Here is a 20894-nt window from a genome sequence, read left to right as displayed (position 1 = left end):
CGCCCATCACCCATAGCCCTGCCCCTCTGCATGACCTGCCCCCACCCATCACCCATGGCCCCGCCCCTCGGCACCGCCCATCACCCATAGCTTCGGCCTGTCCAGGCCTGGCCCATCACCCATAGCCCCGCCCATCAGCCCGGCCGGACCCCGCCCATCACCCATAGCCCCCGCCCCTCGCCCCGCCCCCGCCGTTCACTCTCAGGCCTCTTCCTCGGCCCCGCCCCTACCTGGCTCCTCCCCTTCCCCGCGTGGCCACGCCCCCGACCACGCCCCCCGGTCCGTCACCGGATCCTCCCGCCCGGCGCCGCTCCGGCCTCGGCCCCTCCGGGCCCCCCGGCCCGCCCGACCCCCGGCCCCGCGATGTGGCTCTTCTCCCGGGACCCGGTCCGGGATTTCCCCTTCGAGCTGGGCCCCCCCGACCCCGACCCGGACCCGGACCCGGACCCGGCGGCGGACGCGGCCCCGGCCCCGCTCTGGCGGCTGCTGCGGGGCAAGCGGAAGGTGGGGGCGGGGGGAACGGGGCGGGGGGGCCCGTCCCGCGCACGCCGTGTCCCCGCGGACCCCCTGTCCCCTCCCCTGCCCCCTGTCCCCGTGTCCTCAGGCCCCTCCGTCCCCGCGGCCCCCCCTTGTCCCCCCGTGTACCCCCGCGGTGTCCCCGCCCCGTCCCCACGGTGTCCCTGCCGTGTCCCAGGCGGACGGGGCGCCGGTGTCGGTGTTCGCCCACAGCCTGGGGACGGGGGACGCGGCTGCCACCCCCCTGGCCCGGGCGGCCCTGCGGCGCCTGCGCAGCCTGCGGCACCCCAACGTCCTGGGGTACCTCGACAGCCTGGAGGTGACGGGGCCTGAGGGATGGGGCAGGGAAACGGGGGGACATGGGGGGACACGGGGGGACACGGGGACAAGAGGAATGGGGGGGTACGAGGGAAGGTGGGGGGACACGGGGGATATGAGGGGGACACAGGGGGACAGGGGGGACAGGGAGGTGTGGGGGACACGAGGGGACACAGGGACATGGGGGGATACAAGGGGACATGGGGGGACACAGGGGATATGAGGGGGACGTGGGGATGCGGGGGGACATGGGGGGACAGGGAGGTGTGGGGGACACGAGGGGACACAGGGACATGGGGGGATGTGGGGGGACACATGGAGGGACCTGGGGGGACACGGGGACGGTGTGGGGATGCAGAGGGACGTGGGGGGCCGTGGGGGACCCAGGGACACGCGGGGTGCATGTGGCGACGTCGCGGCCCCCAGACGGAGCAGTGCCTGTACCTGGTGACCGAGGCGGTGACGCCGCTGCGCCGGCACCTGCGGCTGCGGCCCCCGACGGGCGACCTGGGGGAGCAGGAGGTGGCCTGGGGGCTGCACCAGCTCCTGGTGAGGGGGGACCCTGGGATCGGGGGGGACCCTGGGATCGGGGGGGGACACCCAGGGATCGGGGGGGGGACCCTGGGATCAGGGGGGGGACCCGGTTGTTGGGGGGGAGGAATCCAGATGTTCGGGGGGACCCTGGCACCGGGGGGGACCTTGGGATCGGGGGGACACCCTGGGATCTGGGGGGGACCCAGATGTCTGGGGGGGAATCCAGCCGTGGGGGGACACACCCCGGGGTCTGGGGGGCGCTTGGGGGCGTGCCACATCGTCTGGGGGGGCCCGGTCCCGGCTGAGCGCTCCTGCAGACGGCGCTGTCCTTCCTGGGGGGCTCGGGGCTGGTGCACCACGCGCTGGGGCTGGACGCCGTCTTCGTCGACCCGGGGGGCGACTGGAAGCTGGGGGGGCTGGAGCAGGTGGCGGCCGCCAGCGAGGGGGTCCCTCCCCGCCCCCCCGGTGTCCCCCCCCGGCCCCAGGACCCCCCCGAGCTCAGCGACTCCTCACGAGGGCAGGGTGAGCCCTGGTGAGTTATTGGGGGGACACAGGGCCTGGGGGGGCGACTGGGGGTCACCGGTGGTCGGAGGGGCCGGGGGGGCATGGAGGGTCGTGGGGGACACAGGGGGACGTGGGGCCTGGGCGGGACATGGGGATGTGGGGTGTCTTGGGTGAGGATGTGGGGACATGGGGCCTCTGGACACGTGGGGTCATGGGGGGGGTCCTGGGGGGACACTGGGGGACATGGGGGGGCACAGGACAGTGGGGGGGGGCACAGAGGGTCTTGCAGTGGGGACACGGCTTGGGGTGGGATGGGGAGGGGACACGGGGATTTGGGGGGGATGCCCTGGGGCCGTGGGGGGTTCTGGGGGGGACGGAGGGGACTGGAGGGGTCCCCGCGTCCCCGCACTGCCACGGCTGTCCCCAGGGCGGGGGACATGTGGCGCCTGGGCTGCCTCATCTGGGAGGTCTTCAACGGGCCCCTGCCCCGGCCTGGGGCCCTGCGCAGCTTCGGCAAGGTCAGCCCGGACACCGGGGTCCCCCCGGCCCCCCCCCCCGGCCACCGGGGGCCCCCCCCGGCCACCGGGGCGCCCCTGACCCCCGTCCCCCCGTCCCCAGCTGCCCGCGGGGCTGGTCCCCCCCTTCTGTGAGCTGGTGGCCGCCGAGCCGTCGGCGCGGCCGGGCCCGGGGCAGCTCCTGCAGCGCCTGCAGCGCCCGGGGGCCTTCCTCGCCTGCCCCTCGTCCACACCGGCCTCTTCCTCGAGCAGCTCCAGGTCTGTGGCACCGTCCCCGTCCCCTCCTCATCCTCACCTGCATCCCCTGCCCCCATCCCTGTGTCTCCATCCTCGCTGCTCTGGCTTTGTCCCCATCCTGATCCTCAGTGTCTGTCCCCGTCTCCCCCCTCCAGCGTGTTCCCTCTGTCCCCATCTCATCCCCGTCCTTGTCCTTGTCCCCATCCCCGTTCCCACTGTCCCTGTTCCCATCCCGTCGCCAGTCGTGTCCCCACCATCCCCATCCCACTCCCTGTCCTTGTTCCTCCGTCCCCATCCCTGTTCCTGTCTGCTGCCGTCCCTGTCCCCTCCTTGTCCTCCCGGCCCCGGCCCTGACGCCCCCGGTGCCCCCCAGGTGCGGGAGGCCCCGGAGCGCCGGAGCTTCCTGCAGGAGCTGAGCACCCGCCTGGACGCTCTCCCCGGCCCCTTCCGCCGCCACAAGCTGCTGCCGCGGCTGCTGGCGGCCCTCGAGTTCGGCAGCGCCGACGCCAGCGCCCTGCCCCCCCTCCTCAAGGTGGGTCCCTCCGCCCCGCCCCCGCGCCTCATGCCCCCCCCGGCCCGGTGCCAGCCCCCGGCGTCGCCCGTCCCCGCAGGTGGCGAAGGTGCTGGACCCCCCCGAGTACCAGGAGCGCATCGTCCCCGTCATCGTCCGCCTCTTCTCCTCCCCCGACCGGGCCCTGCGGATGCAGCTGCTGCAGCAGGTGGGGACGGGGACGGGGCGAGGGCGCCGGGGTCCCCCCGGAGTGTCAGGGGGTGTCGGGGGGTGTCTCACCCGCACACGGGGCCCCCCCCCAGCTGGAGGATTACGTGGAGTTCCTGCCCGAGGCGACGGTGGACGCCCAGATCTTCCCCCACGTCGCCCACGGGTTCCTCGACACCAACCCCGCCATCCGCGAGCAGACCGTCAAGGTGGGCGCCCCCCCGCCCAAAACGTCTGGGGCCCCTCCCCAGTCACCTGGGCCCCCCCGAACACTTGAGTCCCCCCCAAAGATCTGGGTCCCCCCCGACATCTGCCCCAGCCCCTGCCATTACTTGGGTCCCCCCGACCTCCTGGGTCCCCCCAGATATCTGGTTCCCCCCCAGACATGCGGATCCCCCCACACCCCTGCCCCCCCCCCGCCCCCCCAATCACTTGGGTCCCCCCGACCTCCTGGGTCCCCCCAAACTCCTGGGTCCCCCCGGACACTTGAATCCACCCAAATATCTGGGTCCCCTGATCCCCGGGGTCCCCCCGGATGCCTGGACCCCCCCTGACCTCCCCCCCCTCCCCCCCCCCCAGTCGATGGTGCTGCTGGCACCCAAGCTGGGGGAGGGGCGCCGGGGGCGGGAGCTGCCGCGGCTGCTGCTGCGGGTGCAGGCGGGCGACGCGCTGGGACCCCTGCGCTGCAACGCCACCCTCTGCCTGGGGCGCCTGGGCCCCCTCCTGCCCCCCCAGGTGAGCCCCACAGCCCACCCCCCGCCCCCCCTCCCGCCCCCACCCCCTCTCACTCTGCTCCCCCCTCCCCCAGACCCGGCAGCGGGTGCTGGCCCCCGCCCTGGCGCGGGCGACGCGGGACCCCTTCGCCCCGGCGCGGGCGGCCGCCGTCGCCGCCTTCGCCGCCACCCACGGGTGCTACTCGCCCCAGGAGTGCGCCGGGAGGGTCCTGCCCGCCCTCTGCGGCCTCACCGCCGACCCCCACCCCGGCGTGCGGCAGCAGGTGGGGGGGGGCAGGGTGCTGGGGGGTGAGGGTCCCACTGCAGGGGGTGCTGGGGGGTGGGGGGGTGTCCCATTGCAATGGGTGCTGGGGGGGTGGGTGCTCACACAGTGGGTGCTGGGGGAGTGGGGATGTCCTCATCTGGGGGGTTACTGGGGCTGGAGGAGTCTCCTGTCTTTTGGGGGGGGTCCCTCACTGCTGCCCCCCCCCCCCCCCCAGGCTTTCCGGGCGATCCGCAGCTTCCTGGATCAGCTGGAGGCGGCTGCTGAGTCCGGGGGGGCCCCGGAGGCGGGTGAGAGAATGGGGGGGTTTGGGGGAGGGAGACAGACACTGGTGGGAGTTGGGGTGAGAAATGGGGGGGGGGGGCGGGAAGGGGACAGGGACGGGGGGGACGTGGGGGGCAGGTGGTCGTTCGGGGGAGGCACATATGGGGGCCCTGGGGGGGCAGTAGGGGAGGGCAACGATGACTCACAGGGGGTGGGGGGGACATGGGGGTGGTTTTGGGGTGTCCCCCCCACCACCCCATGACTCCCCCCTCCCTCCCTCCCCCAGACCCCTCCAGCGCAGCCGCCGCCCCGGGGGGTCCGGGGGGCGGGTCGGGGGGGCTGGGGGCCGCCGTGTCCTGGGCTGTCACCGGCGTCACCTCCCTGACGGCGCGGCTGATGGGGGCTGAGGCCGGGGCGCCCCCGCAGAACCCCCCCCAGACCCCCGCCGAGGCCCCCCCTGCCCCCCCCAAAGGTGAGTGTCCCCCAAATCCCTCCAGGGGTCCCGAACCCCCTCCCACCCTTGGGGACCCCCAGAACACCCCTGACCCCCCCCTTCTGTCCCCCCCCAGAGGCCCCCCCCGAGGAGCCCCCCCTCGAAGAGCCCCCCCTGGAGGACCCCGAGGGCTGGGACGACGACTGGGGCAGCCTGGAGGTGAGTCGGGGAGGGGCCACACTGCGGGGGGGGGGTGGGGGCGGGGGTGTCACAGTTTGGGGGAGGGGCACAGTGTGACCCCCAACTGTCCCTCCGTGTGTGTGTGTGTCCCCAGGACATGGAGCTGCCCCGGAGCCCCCCCGCAAGCAGCAAGGAGGATGGGGGGGCCCCCTCCCATCCCCCTGGACCCCCCCCACCAGATCCCCCCCCCACAGCCCCTCCCCCAGCCAACAAGGACGAGGAGGGCGAGTGGGGGGTGGGGGGGGGAGTGGGGCACCGAGGACGCCTGGGAGGCGCTGCCCAGCCAGCAGGGTGAGACCCTCCCCCCCCCCCGCGACCCCCCCCAGCCCCCTGGACCTCCCCCAGCCCTCTGGCACCCCCAGGGGGGTTGGGGGGGGTCCCAGAGGAGCTGAATGGGGGTTCCTGGGGGGGCCTCACTGGAACCCCTCCCTGGGGAGCACCCCCAGGGGGTTCCCCCCAGCCCCCCCCAGCCCCTCTGTCCCCCAGCCCTCCCCTGACCCCTGTGACCTCCCCCAGGGCCCCCCCCGGGCACGGGCCGGCGGCAGCGGGAGCAGCAGCGGCGCCGGGAGCTGGAAGCCAAACGCCGGGGGGGTCCCCGAGGCGCCCCCAAACCGGGACCCCCCAAACTGGGGGCTCGGAAACTGGACTGAGGGCGGGGGGGGGAGGCAATAAAGGCTCGGAGGCGGGACCGGCCCCGCGTGTGGTCACGTGCGGGCGGCGTCACGCGAGCGGTCACGTGGGCGGTCGCGTGGAGTCGCATGGCTGCCGGGGGGGGCGGGAGCGCCGCGAGGCGGCGGCGGCGGCGAGAGGAGGTGGGGGGGGGGGGCGGCGAGGGAGCGACCGGGGGGTTCACGGCGTGGGAGAGGGCAGTGATGGGGGAGGTGTCCCGGGGGGAGGGGACCCCGGCGTCCGGGGTGGGAGGGGGGTGTCCGGGGGGGCGCCGGGACACCCGGGGCGGGGGCCGGGACGGAGGCGATGGGGGGACCCACGGGAGGGGGCACCCAGGCGTGTGACCCCCCCCCCCCCCCCGCAGGACCCGTCCGTGGCGCTGTCGAAGGCGCTGAGCTACGTTCTGCGCCACGGGGCCGCGGCCGTGGGGCTGCCCATGGGGCCGGGTGCGTGTTCCTTCCCCCGCCCCCCCCGCCCCCATTTCCACCATGGACCCACCTGTGACCCCCAAGTGCCCACGGACCCCGGGGAGCGGCTGTGGGACCCCCGGGACCCCCCGATTCCCCTGGGACCCCCCCATCTGCCCCCAGCACCCCAAACCACCCTCTAGGACACCCCTGCTGCTCCCGATGCCTCCTGGGACCCCAAACTCCTCCCCAGGACCCCCCCAAGTTGGCCCTGGGACCCCAGATCCTCCTTGGGACCCCCAACTACCTCCTGGACCCCCCAGATGCTCCCTGGGAAACCAAAACCCTTCCTAGGACCATCCCCAAGTTGCCCTGGGACCCCCCCAACCATCCCTGGGACCCCCAAATGTCTCCTGGAACCCCCAACCACCCCAGGACCTCCCCCCCCCCCAAGTGCCCCCTGGGACCCCCCAACCATCTCTAAGACCCCAACTGTCCCCTGGGATGCCCAACCACCCCAGGACCGACCCCCCCCCCCCCCCCAAAGTGTCCTCTGGGATGCCACATCACCTCTGGGGATCTCCAAATGCCCCCTGGATCCCCCCCCCGCCCCACCCCGGCCACTCCAGACGCCTGCGCCCCCGGTGACGGGGGGTTTGGGGGGGGGTGCAGATGGCTTTGCCGAGGTGGGGGCCCTGCTGCAGCTGCGGCGCTTCGCGGGGGTCTCGGAGGAGGACGTGCAGCGGCTGGTGGCCGCGGACCCCAAGGGACGCTTCACCCTGCGCCCTGACCCCCTGCGCATCCGCGCCAACCAGGGGCACTCCCTGCAGGTGAGGGGGGGCTGGGGGGGTTCGGGGCCACTTGAGGGTCCCTGGGGGGCTCTAGAGAGGGATCTTAGGGGTCCCGGAACTTTGGGATGGTTTAGAGGTGGCACTTGGGGGGGGTCCCTGGGGTATGGGGGGGGCGGGTAACTGAAGGATGTGGGGGTCCCCAGTGCACTGTGGAGGTCCTGGGGGGGGTTTGAGCATCACTACAAGTCCCCAGAGGGGGGTTCTTGGGGGTCCCTGGGGTGCTCTAGAGAGGGATCTTGGGGGGGTCCTTGGGATGTCCCCCAGGGAGACCTTGGGGCTCCCTGGGGGATTGGGGTGTCCCAGGGTGTTTCTGGGGGCCCCAGGTGCCGGCGCTGGAGCTGACGCCGCTGCAGACCCCCGAGGCGCTGCCCCCCACCCTGGCCCACGGCACCCGCCGCCGCCTCTGGGCCCCGATCCGTGCGGGGGGGCTGGCCCCCATGGGGCGCACTCACATCCACCTGGCACCCGGCCTGCCTGGGGACCCCGGCGTGCGCAGCGGTGAGGTCACCCCCCCCCCTACAGGCACCCCCATCCCGGGGGGACCCCGGCCTCTGGGCACCCCTCACCCCCCCCCCGAATTTCCCCTTTCCCAGGGATGAGGCCGGACTCCGAGATCGCCATCATCATCGACGGCCCCCGGGCGCTGGCGGGTGAGGGGGGACCCAAGTGTCTGGGGGGGTCCCTGGTGTCTGGGGGGGACCCAGGCATCCGGGTGACACACACCCCACCCCGCAGACGGGATCCCCTTTTTCCGCTCAGCCAACGGGGTGATCCTGACGCCGGGGGACAAGGACGGGCGACTGCCCCCAAAATATTTCCTCCGTGTCCTGCAGCTGCGGCCATACCGTGAGCACCTCGGCCTCGGGGGGGGCCCGGGGGTTTGGGGGGACCCCAGTGTTGGGACACCCCAACCCCCACCCCGAGGCACCCAGGCATCCCAGCCCCCACTAAAAAGAAAGGGACCCAGGCAGCCGGGCCCCGTTGCCATGGTAACAGCTGATTTATTTCCCTCCCCAGGGTGTCAGCTGCTGCTGGAGGGGACTTTGCACGAGGAGGTGGGTGAGAGGCCCTCGCACGAGGATGGTGCAAGCCTCTTGCACGAGGGCCATGGGCATGTGAGCACCTCGCACGAGGGCCACGGTGCCCGACAGAAGCCAATAAACCGTTCACAGCCGTGACCGCGGCTCACAAGCGTTGCACGAGTGTCTTGCACGAGCGGGGTGGTGCACAAGTGCTCGGAATGGGGTATAGCACTGGGGGTGGGAGGGGGGGCGGGGGACCCGGAGCACGAGGATCTGTGGCACAAGGGGGCTCAGAGGGGCTCCTGCCCCCCCGTCAGCTTGTGGAAGAGGTTCAGGTCGAGGGGCTGCCCCGGCTGCCGCCCCCCCAGGCACAGGTACCCCCCCAGGAACTCGTGCAGCGCCTGGCACGGGGCCGACAGCACCCACAGCGCCAGCGTCACCTCCCCCTCCAGCTCCAGCGTCACCTGGGGGGGCCCGGGGTGGGGGGAGGGGAGACCAGGGTTTCAGGCACCCTGACACCCCCCCCCCCCACCGCACCAAGGGACCCAGGTGTTGGGTGCCAGGGGGGAACCCTGGGGTGTTCCCTGAACCCAGCGTCCCCAGTCCCTCCCAGTGCCTCCCAGCGCCCCCCAGTGCCTCCCAGCACCCCCCAGTCCCTCCCAGTCCACTCCCAATCCCTCCCAGTCCGGTTCCACTGCCTCCCAGCCCCCCCAGTACCTCCCTGTCCATTCCCAGTCCACTCCCATTCTCTCCCAGTCCCCCCCAGCCCATTCCCAGTCTGCCCAGTACCTGCTGGGTGTCCCAGTTGATGTTCCACTGGCGCAGGGCGCTGTAGCGCCAGGTGCGGGTGACGCTGCCAGTGCCGGGATCCAGCCGGAGCAGCCGGGAGGGGCCGACGCCCAACACCTCGTCCCGGCGGCCGCCCTTGAACCTGCGCCGGACGCCTGGGGCTCAGCCCCGCTCCCCGCCCCGAGGCCTCTCCCAGTGCTGCCCAGTAACCCCCATCCGCTCCCTCGCAGTGCCCATTCCCAGCGCCTACCAGTAACACCCCATCCCCTCCCTATGCTGCCCAGTGCCAGTGAGTCCCTCCCAGTCTACTCCCAGTTCACTCCCAGTACTTCCTAGTCCTTCCCAGTGCTTCCTAGTCCCTCCCAATCTCTCCCAGCGCTTCCCAACCCATTCCCCGTGCCGCCCAGTAACACCCCATCCCCTCCCTATGGTGCCCAGTCCCCCCAGTACCGCACGAGGAAGTAGGCCAGGCCGAAGCCAGGCAGCGCCCTCCAGGCGTCCACGAAGCGGAGCCGGGCCTGGGCCGGCGACAGCGCCCCAACGCGGTGGAGGACCTCCAGGATGCGGGGCACCAGCTGGGGGCGAGTGTGGGGCAGAGTGGGGGCAGGGCTTGGGGGGCAGAACTTTAGGGGGGCAGAATGGGGGGCAGGGCTTGGGGGGCAGAATGGGGGGGCAGAGGTAGGGGGGTCCCTATGGGAGCAGCTGGGGGGAAGAAGATGGGGTGGGGAAGGAGCTATGGGGCAGGGGATTGCTATGGGGCTAAAGGGGTGGCCATGGGTCGGGGAGGGGCCTGTTACCTGTTTGGCCTTGACCTTGCGCTGGAAGCGGGGGGCCAGGAGCACCCGGGGGTCCGGGGGTGGGCGCTGGGGGGCCCCAGGGGCGGTGGGAGGCAGCGAGGGGCCCCCCCCCGGCTGCAGCCCCAGGACCCCCAGCACCCCCCGCGCCTCTGCCTCGAAGGAGGCGTCCGCCAGCGAGCGCCCGCGGGAGGCCAGGCGGCACCCGGCCACCCAGCGTGCGTACTGGGGGGCCTGGGGGGTACGGGGGGGAGTCAGGCCTCTCGGAACCCCCAAACCCCCCGGGACCCTCCAACCCTCATGGGACCCCCCAAATCCCTCCAGGACCCCCAACCCCCAGGACATTTCCCCCCCAGCCCCAGCATCCCACCACTCCGTACTGGTGGCCCTGGCAGGGGGGGTCAGGCCCCTGGGAACGCCCGAACCCCCCTTGGACTCCCCTGTCCCGGGACCCCCACCCCCTCCCCAGCACCCCATTACCCAGTGGGGCACCCCTATGGCCCCTGAAGTCCCCCCGCAGCCCTCAGCCCCACAGCCACTCCCCGGCCCACGGGCGCCCTGCTCACGTCACGGCAGCGCAGGTGGATCTCGCTCATCCCCTCCGGCGCCGCCACCAGCAGTTTGATGCAAAACTTCTGTGCCCCCACGTCCACGTCGGGGGTCACCTCACAGCCTGGGGGGGACCCAGGGGTTCAGGGGGAGCCCAGCATCCATGACATCCCCCCCCAGTTGAGACCCTGTGGAGATGGGGGGGGGACACTGGAGGGATTTCAGGGGTCCCAGGAGGGGTTTGGGGGGGTCTCAGGGGGATTTTGAGGTTCCGGGGGTCTCAGAGTGTTTGGAGGGTCCCAGGGGGTCCCTGGGGGGTTTGGGGGTCTCACCCCTGAGGTTGAGCTGCTGCAGGGGCTCCCCCGGGGCCGGGGGGCTGCGGCCATATGAGAGCGACATCTCCTTCAGCACGGCCCAGGTGGGGCGGAACCCCCGCAGGGTCAGCTTGCGGGGCCTGGGGGGGGACACACGGACGTCTGGGCCCCACCCCCACAGACCCCTGGGGACCCCGGCATCTGGGTCCCCCATCACCCACGGACCCAGGCATGTGGGGGGGACCCAGGCGTCGGGGGGTACCTGTAGATCTCCAGCTCCTCTGCCAGCTCGGGGATGGTGGTGAGCTCCTCCTGGGGACGCCCAGTTCCAGTGATTCCCAGTACACCCCAGTATCTCCCAGTGGCGGCAGGGAGTCCCCCCAGTGCTGCTCCAGTACCTTCCAGTGCCTCCCAGCGAGGCCAGTGTCCCCATGGTCCCCCCCAGTGACTCCTAGCCCCTCACAGTCTCACCAGTAGGACCAGAAGAGCCCCCCCAGTCCCTCCCAGTCTCCCCCAGTGTTGCCAGAGTCCCCCCAGTCCCTCCCAGTCTCACCAGTGGGCCAGGGGGCTCAGCGTCGCCCCCCAGTTTCACCTCCAGGTTGCTGAGGGCAGTGTCCAGGTCATCCAGGTCGTTGCCCCCCCCAGCACCACCTGGCTCCCCACTGCCCCCCACCTCGTCGATGTGGTACTGGGGGGGGGTAGAAAGGAGAAAGGAGTCGGGGGGGTCCCACAGCCGGGGGGGCTGTGGGAGTCCCGAGGGGGGCAATGGGGGGCCCTCAGGGGTGTGGGGGGTTACTTCAGGGTCGCAGAGAGAGTATTTGGGGGCACTGGGGGTGTTTTGGGGTCCAGGGAGGTCTGGGGGTGGTTTGGGGGGTATGTAGGTGTTTGTGGGGGTCCAGGGGGCATCCAGGGAGGGTCCAGAGAGGGCATGTGAAGGTTTTGGGGGATCCAGGGGTGTTTGTGGGGGATCCAAGAGTATTGCAGGGGTCTGGGGGGGGTCTGGGGGGACCTGTGGGATCCCAGGGGGGGTTGTGGGGGCGTTGGGAGGTCTGGGGCTGTTCTGGGGTACCTGCAGGGCGGCGAAGAGCATCATCTCCTCCTCAGTGCAGTCGATCTCCTCGGTCAGCAGAGCCCAGCGCGCCTGCTCGTAGAGCAGGGCCAGGCGCAGCTCGTCCCGCTGCGGGGAGACGGGGGACATGGGGGGGCATGGGGGGGGACATGGGGGGGTCATAGAGGGGCCATGGGGGACACTGGGACATGGTAGGACGTGCTGAGGAGGGGTTGAAGGGGTACATGAGGGCGTTTGGGGGGTACCTGGGGGTCCCAGGGGGATAGTTAAGGAGGAAGAGGAAGGACCCAGGAGCAGACCTGGGGGTCCTGAGGGTATTTGGGGGTGCAGGGAGAGGGGGCTGGGGGCTCAGGAGGGATCTCCTGGTCCTGGTCGAGGAATCGGCGGTGTGGGGTGGGGGGTTTGGGGGTACCTCGGGGTCCAGGTCGAGCACGCAGTGGTACTTGAAGCGCAGCAGCAGCTCCTCGTCGTCGGCCACGTCCTGCTCCATCAGCGAGCGCGAGGACTGCAGCCACCTGCCGGGGGGAGCGACCGACTGCCCCGCGCTGCCCCGGCCCCGCCCCCCGCCCCGCCCCCTCGCCCCCTCCCCTCCCTCCCCCCCTCTCCGTACCGCGCGTGCAGGCGCGTGCGGCGCAGCAGGGGGTTCCCGCGGGGGGGCCGGGGGGGGGCGACGGGGCCCAGCCCCCCCCGAGGGGCCGCCAGCATCCGGTAGCAGCCGGGGGGCAGGTGGGGGAGGGGCTCCGTCCGCGGCCCCTCCTCGCCTGCGGGGGGAGGGGCACGGGGCTTGCACCAGGGTTGCACGAGGGGGGGCGGGGCAGCACAGGCAGGTGCATGGGATTTGCACGCGGGTCGGGGAGGGGTTTGCACGGGGGTTGCACGGGGGCTCACACGGGGGCGGCGCTTTGCACAAGGGTGTGCACGGGGGGGGTGCACAAAGCGGGCTTACACGAGGGGATGGGGGCTCACACGAGGGGGGGGCGTGTCCAGCCGGCCCCTTGCACACTCGCCCCCCCTTGCACACTCACCAGCGGGCAGCAGGAGGTGGCTGAGATCGAAGTCAGGGGGTGGGGGGGCAGCTCTGCCCTTCCTCCCCTCCCCACCCTCCTCCTCCTCCTCGGGCGGTCGCAGCAGCGACAGCTCCTCGGGGTGACGGATCCCTGCGACATCCCCGGGTCACACCGGGACCCCCCATGGCCCCCCCCCCCCCCCCCCCCCAGCCCCTCCAGGGGCCCCCAACCTCCTCCAGACCCTCAATAACCCCCCACGACCCTTCCAACGCCCCCCCGCCCCCACGCCCGCCCCCCTCCAGCCCCCTCCTCTGGGCCTCAAAACCCCCCAGTGCCCCACTGAGACCCCCCGACAGCCCCCAGACCCTTCCAATGCCCCCCCCAGTGCCCCCTCCGTCGCCCCAACCCCCTCCTCTGGGCCCCCCAGTGCCCCCCCCGCAGCCCCCCCGTGCCCACCGAGCAGGCGGCAGGCCTGGGCGACGCCGTGGGCCAGGGGCTGGGCGAAGGAGAGCCGCAGGCGCAGGCGGCGGCGGTTCGGCAGACGCAGGCGCAGGGGTCGGTGTTGGGGGGCGAAGCGGAGCCGGGCGTCCCCCCCCACCCCCAGCGCGTCCAGGGTGCGCCCGGGGCGCAGCAGCCACTGCCGCCGCTGCGCCCACCACAGCGCGTGGTCCGACCAGTCCCGCTGCACCCCTGGGGGGCACCGGGGGTTATGGGGGCTGTGAGGTGCTGGAGTAGGGATGGGGGTGTCTGGGGGGGCTACGGCGTGCTAGAGCAGCGTTGGTGGGAGCTATGGGGGGCACACGGTGCTAAGGAGAGGTTATGGGGTGCACGGGGGGGTCTCACCGTACCCCCAAACCACAGTCGGGGGGAGCGGGGGGGGCACGGGGGGCAGGCACAGGGGGGGCCCAGGCGTCCAGGCCGCGGCCCCGGCGCTATTTATATCCTGCGGCTCCCTTATCGCCCCGGCCAGGGGGTGACAGTGGGGTGACACGGGGGGGGTGTGACACCGAGGGGGAGGACACGGAAGCGGAGGGACTCCCAGGACCCCCCGATAAGGGCTAACCACCCCCCCCAAGGCCGGATCCTGACACCGCCCGATGCCACTCAGCACCGCGTGATGCCCACGGGGGGGCCCAGACACCCGGGTCCTTCCCCAGGGGCCCAGAGATGGGGGGGCCCAACGCCCCACAGGGCCTAGAAATGGGGTCCCTGACGCCCGGATCCTCCCCGCTGGGCCTAGAGATGGGGGGCGCCGACATCCAGGTCCTCCCACATAGGGCCTAGAAATGGGGGGCCCTGGCAGCTGGGTCCTTCCCCAGGGGCCCAGAGATGGGGGGCCCCAACGCCCCACAGGGCCTAGAAATGGGGTCCCCGACGCCCCGGTCCTCCCCCCCGGGGCCGAGATGGGGTCCCCGCTGCCCCGCGCCGCCGCTCACCGACGCTCTCCACGATGAGCAGCATGAGGCCGCCGACGTGCAGGTCCCCGGTGACGCGCAGGGCGAGGGCGCGGGGGGCTGCGGGGGGGCCCGGCTGCCCCGCGGCGTCGCCCTCCTCCACCTCCACCTGCAGCTCGAAGGAGCCGTCGATGGCCTCCCCGCTCGCCGTCTTCAGCCCCGCCATCGCCCGCCGGCTTCTGCCCGCCCCGCCCCGCCCGCGGGAAGGGGCCCCCCAGCCCCGGGCTCACCCCAACCCCCGCTGCCGCCACCACAGAGGAAGTCGAGGGGGGAGGAGCCGCGGGCCCGGGCGCGCTGAGCCGGGGCACCCACGGGTGGCGATGGCGGCCGGGGGCTGGGCCCCCGATGTGGGGGGAGACCCCTCCCCACCATGAGCCCCCCACCCCAGGCCCTGCTCCCAGCCTCAGCTGCTCCCCCCAGAGAAGGGGCCCGGGTGTCCGGACGCCCCCCAAGTAACCGCCCTTCCCCCACAAGCCCCCCAGGGGTGACCCCGCCCTTGGGCCCCCCCTTCCCCCCGCCCTGAGGGGTACCCAGGCCTTTGGGCCCCCATAACCGTCCTCACAGGGGACACAGGTGTTTGGCCCCTCCCCACATCCTCCCCCCCAGAAGGGACCCAGGGGTCCAGACCCCCCCCTTTCCCACGCCCAGCGTCTGTGCCCCCATAACTGCCCTCACGGACCCCCGCAGGGGACCCAGGCGTTCAGGCCCCCCCTCTCCCCCCCTCCCCAGAGAGGCTGGGCCTGGCAACTGCTCCGCTCTTTATTGGGGGTCGCGGCGCCCCACAACCGACACAAGATGGGGGGGTGGGAGGGGCAGCACCCCCCAACCCCCCCGGGACCCCCCACACCCGTGTCCCCAGGGGGTCGGGGGGTCCCCGGGGGGTGGGACGGGGGGGTGACGTCACCGGATGGCGATCAGCCCCACGTCCATCAGCTTCTGGATCTTCTGGGCGATGACGGGGTTCTTCAGGTGCCTGGGGGGACACGGGGGTCAGGGGACACACAGAGGAACCGCCCCTTTGGCAGTGGGGGGCTGAGGGGTGGCCTGGGATACCCCCGGGGACACCCCGTGATGTACTGGGGACACCCCCCAACACATGGGGACCTTCTGTGACACCCCTGAAGTGTTGGGGACCTCCTGTGGCCCCTCACACTGTGTTGGGGGACACCCTGTGACACGTCAGAACACACACACACGTCACAGGGCACCAGAAGCCCTCCCTGTCTGGTCAGGGACACTCTGTGACACCCCATCACATCAGGGACGCCATCCGACTGCCTGTGACATGTTGGGGACACCCCGTGACAGCCCCTGGCAGGTCACAGGGCTCTGGGCCTCCTTTGAAGACTGAGCGAGCGCCGAGGGTGGGGGGGGGGGCTGGTAACACCCCACAACACCTTGGGAACACCTGGTGACACCCTGGGGACCCTCCATCTCCACGAGGGCTCTGGGTGTCCCTGTGAAGACTCAGTGAATGCCGCAGGGGGGCTGTTAACACCCCACAACACCTCGGGGACACTGGGCAAGATCCTGGGGACACCCAGTGACACCCGAGGAGCCCCTGCCAGCCCCAGGAGGGCTCCGGACACCCTCCCACAGAGGCGGCGAGCGGCGGCAGGTGGCGGCGCCCCGGGGACACTCACTCGCTGAGGGCCTGGGGGTCCTTCTGCATCTGCTCGAGGATGAGGCGCATGGCGGGGTCGCTCATGATCTGCTGCACCTCGGGGTCGGCCATGGCGCGGCGCTTCACCTCCTCGGGGGTGTCCTGCCTGTTGTACTGCGCCAGCAGGCACCGCTGGTAGCCCTCGGCCGCCTCCTGGGGGGCAGCGATGGGTCAGGGGGGGCGGCGGCGGCGGGGCGGGGGGCAGCGGGGCCTCGCCCTCACCTTACAGCCGGCGTCGAGGTCAAGGGCGCGCTGGTAGACGTCCATGGCTTTGCTGTAGTCCTTCATGGCCTCCAGCGCCGCCGCCTTCCGGGTGTAGCCCTTGACTGCGGGCAGAGGGACGGGCAGGAGGGACAGGCAGGGCAGGGGGGGGGACGGGGGACAGGCAGGGGAGCAGGGGGCACCCCAAAAGCAGCCCCCCCGGGGGCAGCCCCCCCCCCTCACTCACTGAAGGAGGGCTCCAGGCGGATGCACTCCTCGCAGTCCTGGAGGGGAAAGTGAGGGATCAGAGGTGCCCCAAAACCCCCACATCGCCCCCCTGCCCGCCCCGAGCCCTGCACCCCCCGAACCAGCCCCCCAGGACCCCCCAGACCTTGAGGGCCAGAGGGAACTCCAGCAGCTTGGTGTAGCAGGCGGCGCGGTTGCTGTAGAGCCGAGCCTCGTGGGGGTTGCGGCGAATGGCCTCGCTGTAGTGCTTCATAGCCTGGGGGTAATCCCCTGGGGGGCCACAACAGCAGGGGGGGGTCACCAAGGATTCGGGGCGCCCCTTCTACCCCCCCAAGGCCCCCCTTTACCTCTCTGAAAACACTCGTTGCCTTTATTCTTCTCCTCCAGTGCCAGGTTGGGGTCGATGTACGCCAACCGCTCCTGCTCCTTTAAGATCTTCTCTGCCTGTTGCACCAAAATGAGGGCTTGGGGGGGGGGGGCCCGGGGGCACTGCACCCCCTTTTCTGACCCCCTAAGATCCCCCCAAATCACCTGCTGACACTTCTTGAGCACGTCGGGGGTGCGATGCTCAGCTAATGACTTATTGTAGAAGTTCACGGCGTCTTTGTACCGCTCCTCCCGCAGGTACGAGTTCCCGATGCGAGCGTACGCCCTGGGAGAGGATTTTTGGAGTATGGGGGAGTTTTGGGGGGGCTGGGGGGTCGCTCTCTCTTCAGCCCCCCAATCTTGCTGTACTCACTTCGCAATCTGCCTGTAGTCCTCCCGGTTCTCCCGCCCCACCTCGATGGCTTTTTCACACAGCTCTCGGCAGCGGTTGTAGTCGCCTGTCTCAAAGTAGACAGCTGTAGGAGGAAGAGAAAAGGCGGTTCAGTCAGATTTTGGGGGGTTTGGGGGATTCTGGGGGGCTCAGGGGGTTTTGGGGGTCACCCACCTGCTTGGTTGGTGACATAGGTCATGTTGGTGGGGTCCAGCTCCTCAGCGCGGGTGTAGTGAGCCAGGGCGGTGGTGAACTCCTTCCGCTTGTAGGCAGCGTTGCCCAGCTCCTTCTCCTGCTGCGCCTAGGGTCGGGGGGGACGGGTCACCCCAAAACCCCCCCATGCAGCCCAAAACCTTCCCTGCACCCCCCGATAACTCCTTTCCCTTGTACGCAGCGTTGCCTGGCTTCTTCCACTGCGCTCACGGTTTGGGGGGACCAGTCACCCCAAAGTGCCTCCTCAGACCCACCCCCCCGGGTTTTGGGGAACCCCTCTCACCTCCTTCTTGTTTTCGGGGAGCTCCTGGGGCGGAGGGGGCTGGGCAGGGGGCTGGGGAGGGGGCGGGGGAGGTGGGGAAGGGGCCTCCTCCTCTTCCTCAGCCCCACTCAGGTCCACCCCCAGCAGCACGCTCAGGGTCGTCATCACCCGGGGGTCCTGCAGCTTCCTGGGGAGGGGAAGAGGGGGTGTTTGGGGGGGCTGCACCCCAAAATCTGTACACCTCCCCCCCCCCCCGGGAGGACTTGGTGCCCCCAGATTGCCCCAACACCCCCCGGCACCCCAAAACCAGCCGTAAGCCATCCCAGCACACAGTTGGGGTAGCGACCCACCAACTGCCCTGAATCCCCCCCCGAGCCCCCAAACCTGCCCTATAGCCCTGCCAGCACCCCAAAATCAGCCCTAAAGCCCCCCATCCCTGTCCCAATGCCTCCCAGCACCCCAGCCCCCCCCAAATCTGCCCCTGTCCCCCCTCACTGACGTGCCCAGCTGTGACGGGTTGCTGCGCAGCTGCTCCAGCAGCCGCCGGTACTCGGGGTCCCCCAGCAGCGCCTGGGTTCGGGGGTCCCCCTCCAGCCGCCCGTACAGGTCCGGCACACTGAAGGGGTTCAGCAGCTTCCGCTCTGGGTGGGGGGCAAGGAGGGGTGTCAGGAACCTCCCCAAACCCCCTTGTACCCCCCTTGGGGACCCCAGTCCCTCTCAGGAACCCCAAAACTGCTCACCAGGAAACCCCCCGCCCCACTCTGGCACCCCTAAACCTCTCTGCACCCCCTCCCAGGACTCCAAACCCCCCGAGAGCCCCCTAAAACCTCTCAGGGCCCCCCAAGCAGCCCCACCAGCCATGCCTCCACCCTCTGCAGCCCCTCCATCTCCTTCAGCACCCCATTTCCCAGCTGCAAACCCCCTCAGCACCCTGTTCCCCCCAGTCAGCTCCCGCACCTATCAACCGTGCCTCCGCCCCCCCAGCACCCTCTCCCTGGCCCCAGAACCCCCCAAATCCCTCCCGGGCTGCCCCATGCGCACCAGCCATGCCTCCACCCTCTGCAGCCTCTCCACCCTCTTCGGCACCCCCTTTCCCAGGCCCAACCCGCGCCCTGCCCTCCTAGCCCCCCAAATCCCCCCCGTACCTGCCAGCCGCGCCTCCACCCCCCTCAGCCCCTCCTTCAGCTGCGCGTTGCCTGGTTCATGCTTCAGCCCCTCCTCGTACGCCGCCTTGGCCTCCTCGAAGCGATGCAGGAACTCCAGCGCCGCCGCCTTGCGCGAGTATCCCTGGGGCGGGGGGACGCAAGGTGAGCGCCCCGGGGCTGCCGCAGCCGGGGGCACCCCGGGGGCTCCCCCCACCCACCTTGGCCCAGTCCGGGCGCAACTCGAGGGTGCGGCAGGCGTCGGCCAGGGCGCGGGCGTAGTCGCCCTGACGGGCGTAGGCGGCCGAGCGGTTGCTGAAGAGAACGTGGTTGTGGCCGTCCAGGGCGATGGCGGCCGTGTAATGGCGCAGGGCCCCCCCCACGTCCCCCGCCGCCAGCGCCCGGTTCCCCCGCTCCTTCAGCTCCTGCGCCTGCACAGGGGGTGAGGAGGAGGAGAGGGGGGGTGAGGAAGGGCAGGGGAGAAAGGCAGAAGGAAGATGCAGGGCCATGAGGAGGAGGAAGGTGTGAAGAAGAGGAGGGGCACGAGAAGAAGGAAGATGCGAGAGAGGAAGGGCCACGAGGAAGGCGGAGGGGCACAAGGAGAAAGGCACGAGGAAGAGAGAGGAGGAAGGAAAAAGAGAAGGGGTGCAAGGAAAAGAAAAGTGTGAGGAATGGGAAGCTCAAGGAAGGGGTGTGAGGAAGAGGAGGGGCATGAAGAAAGGAGGGGTTGGGAACACAAGAGGGAGTGAGTAAAGGGCAAAAAAGAGGAGTGAACACAAGGAAAAGGAGGGGAGAAAAGTGGGAGGAAGATGAAGGGCCACGAGGAGGAGGAAGGTGCAATGAAGAGGAGAAGAAGGCAGGGGAGCACAAAGAGGAAGATGCAAGTAAGAAGAAGGTGTAGGAGGAGAAACAGGTGGGAAACATGAAGGAGCATGAGAAACAGTAAAGTTTGATGAAGAGGAGAAGCATGAGAAAGGTGGGGGGCCACGAGGAGGAGCACGAGCATTAGAGGTCAGGGCAATAAGGAGGGTGCGAGGAAGATGTGAGGCATGAGGAGAGCAAGGGACCGCAAATAGGGAAAGAGGCACAAGGAGGAGTACGGCGGCAGTAAAGTGAAGCAGCACAAGAGGGATGAAGGTGCAAGTAAGAGGAGGGTGGGGGGCACATGGTGGGATGAAAAAGAGAACAGGCCAGAGAAGGAAAAAGGGGGGCGTGAAAAGGAGAACGTGAGGAAGATGAAGTGGGGCCCCAGGGAGCCCCAACCCCCTCAAGGCCCCCCCCCGCCCTGCTCCAGGACCCCAAACCCCCTCAGACCCCCCCCGCCGGGGGCTCCACCTCCCCTCGGGCCCCTCAAGGCTCCCCCAACCCCTGAAGGGCCCCCAGACCCGCCAGACCCTCCCCCCCCATCCCCTCAGAGCCCCTCCAGCCCCGCTCCGTCACCCCAAACCCCCTCAGGACTCTCCGAGACACCACAGGGGCCCCCCTGGACCCGGCTCTCCACCTCCCTGCAGGACCTCCAGCCCCCGCGACCCCTCAGAGACCCCCAGGCCCCTCGAAATCACCCAGATCCCCTCAGGGACTCCCGCGATCCCCTCTCAGGGCCCCCCCAGCTCTGCTCCGGGACCGCAACCCCCCTCAGGGCCTCCCCGCCGCCTCCCCCGGCCCCTCCCCTGGTCCGCAAGCCCCCAAAGGGGAGCCCACAGTCCTCTCGGAGCCCCCCCAGACCCCTCCGGGACCCCCAGGACCCGCCGGCCCCCGCCCACCTCCTCCATGGCGGCCCAGCCCGGCCCTGCTCCGCTCCGCTCCCGCCGCTAACGCGCCGCCTTCTGGAAGCTGCTAGAAGCCTCGCGCCCCGCCCGCCCGCGCCTCATTGGCCGCCGGTCCCGCCCGCCCGCCCCCGCGGGCACGTCCATTGGTCGCGGGCTGCGATCCCGCCTTCCCATTGGCCGCCGGGGAAAGCGGTCCCAGCCTCCCTCCAGCCCCGCCTCCCCGCCGGAAGCCGCCGGCAGCGCCCGCCTCTGCGCGCCCATTGGCCGCGACGGCCGGCGCTGGCCGCTCATTGGCGGGAGCTCTGTCTCCCTTCTGGAATTTTCCACCTCTCCCATTGGCTGCGAGTGGTGCCAATCACAGCGGGGGGGGGCGGAGTGCAGAAGAGAGTGCGCCCCCTGTCGGCCCGGAGGCCTCGCTGCCACACGTGTCCCCCGGGGGGC

At 71.2% G+C, this 20894-nt stretch overlaps 4 protein-coding genes across 6 annotated transcripts; 2 read left to right on the top strand and 2 right to left on the bottom strand.

Moving 5' to 3' along the window:
* Window positions 1-259: 259 nt before the first annotated feature.
* SCYL1 (SCY1 like pseudokinase 1) lies at window positions 260-5963 on the top strand. The gene is given in 18 exon segments (XM_074857557.1): window positions 260-504; window positions 695-835; window positions 1261-1383; window positions 1686-1900; window positions 2300-2390; window positions 2491-2602; window positions 2605-2645; window positions 2998-3156; window positions 3236-3343; window positions 3438-3551; window positions 3922-4077; window positions 4151-4339; window positions 4556-4628; window positions 4889-5074; window positions 5172-5254; window positions 5370-5513; window positions 5515-5566; window positions 5792-5963. Coding segments are annotated over 18 exon segments (2262 nt in total). The 5' UTR covers window positions 260-363; the 3' UTR covers window positions 5926-5963.
* Window positions 5964-5985: 22 nt separating this feature from the next.
* TRPT1 (tRNA phosphotransferase 1) lies at window positions 5986-8393 on the top strand. Its single transcript, XM_074857561.1, has 7 exons — window positions 5986-6087; window positions 6309-6390; window positions 7024-7181; window positions 7526-7700; window positions 7796-7852; window positions 7938-8048; window positions 8220-8393. The coding sequence occupies exons 1-7, from the start codon at window positions 6034-6036 to the stop codon at window positions 8378-8380; spliced, it is 798 nt and encodes a 265-aa protein (XP_074713662.1). The 5' UTR covers window positions 5986-6033; the 3' UTR covers window positions 8381-8393.
* LOC141938640 (fermitin family homolog 3-like) lies at window positions 8180-14683 on the bottom strand. 3 transcript variants are annotated; one of them, XM_074857558.1, is made up of 14 exons: window positions 14183-14677; window positions 13203-13436; window positions 12765-12896; window positions 12350-12500; window positions 12152-12254; window positions 11740-11847; window positions 11224-11358; window positions 10933-10982; window positions 10689-10810; window positions 10374-10480; window positions 9811-10041; window positions 9464-9588; window positions 9014-9155; window positions 8180-8688 (listed from the first exon to the last, which is right to left on the bottom strand). In XM_074857558.1, exons 1-14 carry the CDS (start codon window positions 14364-14366, stop codon window positions 8515-8517), a joined length of 1998 nt encoding a protein of 665 aa, XP_074713659.1. In that variant the 5' UTR covers window positions 14367-14677; the 3' UTR covers window positions 8180-8514. The 3 variants fall into 3 exon arrangements, with proteins under 3 accessions (XP_074713659.1, XP_074713661.1, XP_074713660.1); XM_074857560.1 differs by lacking the exon at window positions 13203-13436 and having other exon boundaries at window positions 14183-14683; XM_074857559.1 differs by lacking the exon at window positions 9811-10041.
* A 262-nt stretch (window positions 14684-14945) lies between these two features.
* On the bottom strand, window positions 14946-20534 carry STIP1 (stress induced phosphoprotein 1). Its single transcript, XM_074857564.1, has 14 exons — window positions 20448-20534; window positions 18906-19115; window positions 18688-18829; window positions 18042-18183; window positions 17564-17729; window positions 17242-17368; window positions 17050-17152; window positions 16842-16962; window positions 16658-16754; window positions 16456-16580; window positions 16312-16348; window positions 16086-16189; window positions 15844-16016; window positions 14946-15173 (listed from the first exon to the last, which is right to left on the bottom strand). Exons 1-14 carry the CDS (start codon window positions 20454-20456, stop codon window positions 15101-15103), a joined length of 1629 nt encoding a protein of 542 aa, XP_074713665.1. The 5' UTR covers window positions 20457-20534; the 3' UTR covers window positions 14946-15100.
* Between the last annotated feature and the right edge of the window lie 360 nt (window positions 20535-20894).

This window comes from Strix uralensis, unplaced genomic scaffold (assembly GCF_047716275.1).
Source record: "Strix uralensis isolate ZFMK-TIS-50842 unplaced genomic scaffold, bStrUra1 scaffold_223, whole genome shotgun sequence".
Classification (NCBI taxonomy): Eukaryota; Metazoa; Chordata; class Aves; order Strigiformes; family Strigidae; genus Strix; species Strix uralensis.
This window is presented reverse-complemented; position numbering and strand designations above follow the sequence as displayed.